The sequence below is a fragment of the Oncorhynchus gorbuscha genome, linkage group LG03 (assembly GCF_021184085.1).
Source record: "Oncorhynchus gorbuscha isolate QuinsamMale2020 ecotype Even-year linkage group LG03, OgorEven_v1.0, whole genome shotgun sequence".
In the NCBI taxonomy this organism is placed as follows: Eukaryota; Metazoa; Chordata; class Actinopteri; order Salmoniformes; family Salmonidae; genus Oncorhynchus; species Oncorhynchus gorbuscha.
The window spans coordinates 7,412,016-7,416,146 of record NC_060175.1 but is presented as its reverse complement, the minus strand read 5'-3'; the positions used below and the strand labels follow the sequence as shown (position 1 = coordinate 7,416,146).

General features: G+C 47.4%; 1 protein-coding gene across 1 annotated transcript; it reads left to right on the top strand.

Annotated features, from left to right (window-relative positions):
- Positions 1–224: 224 nt before the first annotated feature.
- On the top strand, positions 225–3,869 carry LOC124032453 (homeodomain-interacting protein kinase 1-like). The gene is made up of 2 exons (XM_046344857.1): positions 225–634; positions 3,627–3,869. The coding sequence occupies exons 1-2, from the start codon at positions 392–394 to the stop codon at positions 3,867–3,869; spliced, it is 486 nt and encodes a 161-aa protein (XP_046200813.1). The 5' UTR covers positions 225–391.
- The last annotated feature ends 262 nt before the right edge of the window (positions 3,870–4,131 follow it).

Genomic DNA, 4,131 nt, shown 5'->3' with positions numbered 1-4,131 from the left:
CTGGTCTGGTCTGGTCTGGTCTGGTCTGGTCTGGTCTGGTCTGGTCTGGTCTGGTCTGGTCTGGTCTGGTCTTGTCTTGTCTTGTCTTGTCTTGTCTTGTCTTGTCTTGTCTGGTCTGGTCTGGTCTGGTCTGGTCTGGTCTGGTCTGGTCTGGTCTGGTCTGGTCTGGTCTGGTCTTGTCTTGTCTTGTGTGTACGTGTCTGTGAGAACTCCAGGTCTTGAAGCTCAGAAGAATCTAGAACATATTCCGGTTGAAAGGTTGTTGGAGTTGGGCTCATATCTCCTCCTCTCCCCATCCATGGACCATCGTCATGACCTTGACAGTTTTATCGTCTGACCTACATCTTATCTCAATCAGTCCAGAAACACCTGCTTCCACAGGTCGAAAATAATGAGTGTTCACCAACCCGAGGAAAAAGAGTCTCTGCCAACTTATTTAACCCTCCACCCTTTCCTGACCCACCCCCCTCCCCTCCCCTCCCTCTCCCAGGGCTCCTGCACACCCCTGATGGTAGCCACCCTCCACCCCCACCCCCCCACGGTAGCGGGCGTAGCCCCCCAGTACTCTGTTCCCCTGGGGCTGGGCTGTGATGCTGGCCACCCCACTCTGCTGGAGCACACTGCCACCGTGCTGGTAAAACACACACACACCTCCACGTTCTCCCTTCTCCTCCTCCCTCACCCAGTTCAAACCTCTTCTTACATTTACATTACATTTAAGTCATTTAGCAGATGCTCTTATCCAGAGCGACTTACAAATTGGTACATTCACCTTATGACATCCATAAGGTGAATGAACGAGGTAAGATTGTCTCTTACCTCGTTCTCCGTCTCTACTCTGTTTATCTCTGTTTCTTACCTCGTTCCCGTCTCTACTCTGATTATCTCTGTCTCTTACCTCGTTCTCCGTCTCTACTCTGATTATCTCTGTTTCTTACCTCGTTCTCCGTCTCTACTCTGATTATCTCTGTCTCTTACCTCGTTCTCCGTTTCTACTCTGATTATCTCTGTCTCTTACCTCGTTCTCTGTCTCTGTCTCTACTCTGATTATCTCTGTCTCTTACCTCGTTCTCTGTCTCTGTCTCTACTCTGATTATCTCTGTCTCTTACCTCGTTCTCTGTCTCTACTCTGATTATCTCTGTCTCTTACCTCGTTCTCTGTCTCTGTCTCCCCTCTGATTATCTCTGTTTCTTACCTCGTTCTCCGTCTCTACTCTGATTATCTCTGTCTCTTACCTCGTTCTCCGTTTCTACTCTGATTATCTCTGTCTCTTACTTCGTTCTCCGTCTCTACTCTTGATTATCTCTGTCTCTTACCTCGTTCTCCGTCTCTACTCTGATTATCTCTGTCTCTTACCTCGTTCTCCGTCTCTACTCTGATTATCTCCGTCTCTACTCTGATTATCTCTGTCCCCGTTTCCTTTTTCTCAGTCTGTCATTTCCTCTCTCTTGCAGTGCGGAGGCGCCTACACACACCCTCTTCCCCTCCTTTCTGTAGATCTGCTGTTCTGAGGACATGGAGGCATGATTCCTGACTTCACTTTATTTGAAGCTTCCTGTGGTTGCTTGTTCCCCCTCTCCCTCCCTCGCCCCTCCTTCGCCCCTACTTCCTCTCATATCTTTTCCCTAAAGGAGACACCAGCTGAGACACATCTTTCCTTAACAGCTCGACCCATTCTTCTCCTTTCCTTTCAGTTCAACGATATTGGCACCGCAATGAGACTGTTCCAGTTAGTGTTTCCCTCCGTCCTTCCTTCCTTCCTTTCTTGTTGGGTGTAGTTGTCCAGTTTATCAGGTCCCAGACTCCCATGACATCGGTGATGTAGAGAGCTAGTCAGCAGCCATATAGCCCCGTCTCTCTCTCTCTCTCTCTCTCTCTCTCTCTCTCTCTCTCTCTCTCTCTCTCTCTCTCTCTCTCTCTCTCTCTCTCTCTCTCTCTCTCTCTCTCTCTCTCTCTCTCTCTCTCTGTTTCTCTCTCTCCGTCCCTCTCTCCGTCTCTCTCTCTCTCCCTCTCTCTCTCCATCTCTCTCCCTCCGTCTCTCTCTCCGTCTCTCTGTCTCTCACTCTCTCTCCGTCTCTCACTCTTTCTCTCTGTCTCCCTCTCTCTCTCCGTCTATCTCTCTCTGTCTCTCTCTATCTCTCTTTGCCTAATCTAAGTTTTAAGTGTTATTAGTTGTATGTACAGGATAGGCATGGTATGTATCGTCCAACCAGATGCTCACATACAGATTCCTTCTGGACGAAGCAAAAACAATAATAATAAATAATAAAGATAAGAATACCAACATAAATTAAATGTCTCAGTAGAACAGAATAAACATTTGATCATCGGTATAATACAGGAAGGGACAGTTTAATGGGGATTGGTGTTTAAATTGTGCAGTATTTAGCAATCATGAGAGTCTGGTATTGGAACTTATTATGGATCCCCATTAGTTCCTGCCAAGGCAGTAGCTACTCTTCCTGGGGTTTATTATGGATCCCCATTAGTTCCTGCCGAGGCAGTAGCTACTCTTCCTGGGGTTTAATATGGATCCCCATTAGTTCCTGCCGAGGCAGCAGCTACTCTTCCTGGGGTTTATTATGGATCCCCATTAGTTCCTTTCAAGGCAGTAGCTACTCTTCCTGGGGTTTATTATGGATCCCCATTAGTTCCTACCAAGGCAGCAGCTACTCTTCCTGGGGTTTATTATGGATCCCCATTAGTTCCTACCAAGGCAGCAGCTACTCTTCCTGGGGTTTATTATGGATCCCCATTAGTTCCTGCCAAGGCAGCAGCTACTCTTCCTGGGGTTTATTATGGATCCCCATTAGTTCCTATCGAGGCAGCAGCTACTCTTCCTGGGGTTTATTATGGATCCCCATTAGATCCTGCCAAGGCAGCAGCTACTCTTCCTGGGGTTTATTATGGATCCCTATTAGTTCCTGCCAAGGCAGCAGCTACTCTTCCTGGGGTTTATTATGGATCCCCATTAGTTCCTGCCGAGGCAGCAGCTACTCTTCCTGGGGTTTATTATGGATCCCCATTAGTTCCTGTCAAGGCAGCAGCTACTCTTCCTGGGGTTTATTATGGATCTCCATTAGTTCCTGCCAAAGCAGCAGCTACTCTTCCTGGGGTTTATTATGGATCCCCATTAGTTCCTGCTGAGGCAGCAGCTACTCTTCCTGGGGTCCAGCAACATTAAGACAGTTACAGTGGGGCAAACGTACTTACGGAACATTCTGGAACCGGCAGATTTGTCTTATTATAGATATTTTCCATCATAATTTGCAAATAAATTAATTAAAATTCCTACAATGTGATTTTCTGGATATTTCTTTTCTCATTTTGTCAGTCATAGTTGAAGTGTACCTATGATGACAATTACAGGCCTCTCATCTTTTTCAGCTTGGGGATTCGAACTTGCAACCTTTCGGTTACTAGTCCAACGCTCTAACCACTAGGCTACCCTGCCGCCCCAACATGTCAATACTTCTTACAAATACGAGTAGTGATTGGCTCTTCTGGACAATGACATTCTGTCCAGGGTTGGCACCGCTTTCATGTGATATTACAGATAAACACTGGAATGAATGCTAACTGGTTTCTATGTGTGTGTGTGTTTTTTCTCTCTCTCTCTCTGTAGCAGGCTTGGCCCGCCGGCACCCAGCAGATCCTCATCCCGTCGTCATGGCAGCAGGTTCCTGGCGTGGCCATCCACGGCTCCGCCCACCAGACGGTTGTCGCGGAATCTCCCGTAGAGACGCTCCATCCGGACACAGCAGCCCAGCACACAAACAGCTGGAGGTATGGTTATCACCATGGTTACATAGATGTCTGTCACAATAGACCTCTTTATATAAGAGAACAGAAGGCAGTCCATCGATAGGATTGTTACCCAGACTGCGTCAGGGTGTAACTATCCTAAAAAAAAGAGAAACAAAAAATGTTTTCAACCAGAGTTTACTTGTCTGCCTGGAGTGCCAGATGGGGGGGCTTTTCTATTGGTTGATTTAAGCCAGGCAAGCCTACAGGCACAGAAACAGTATTTGAAACGCATGTCTGAGAAAAGCGGTTACTCAGATGTGTGTGTGTGTGTAGGGGTCTCAGTACAGGGAGTACTGCAGCAGGGTCAATCGACCTCTGACCCT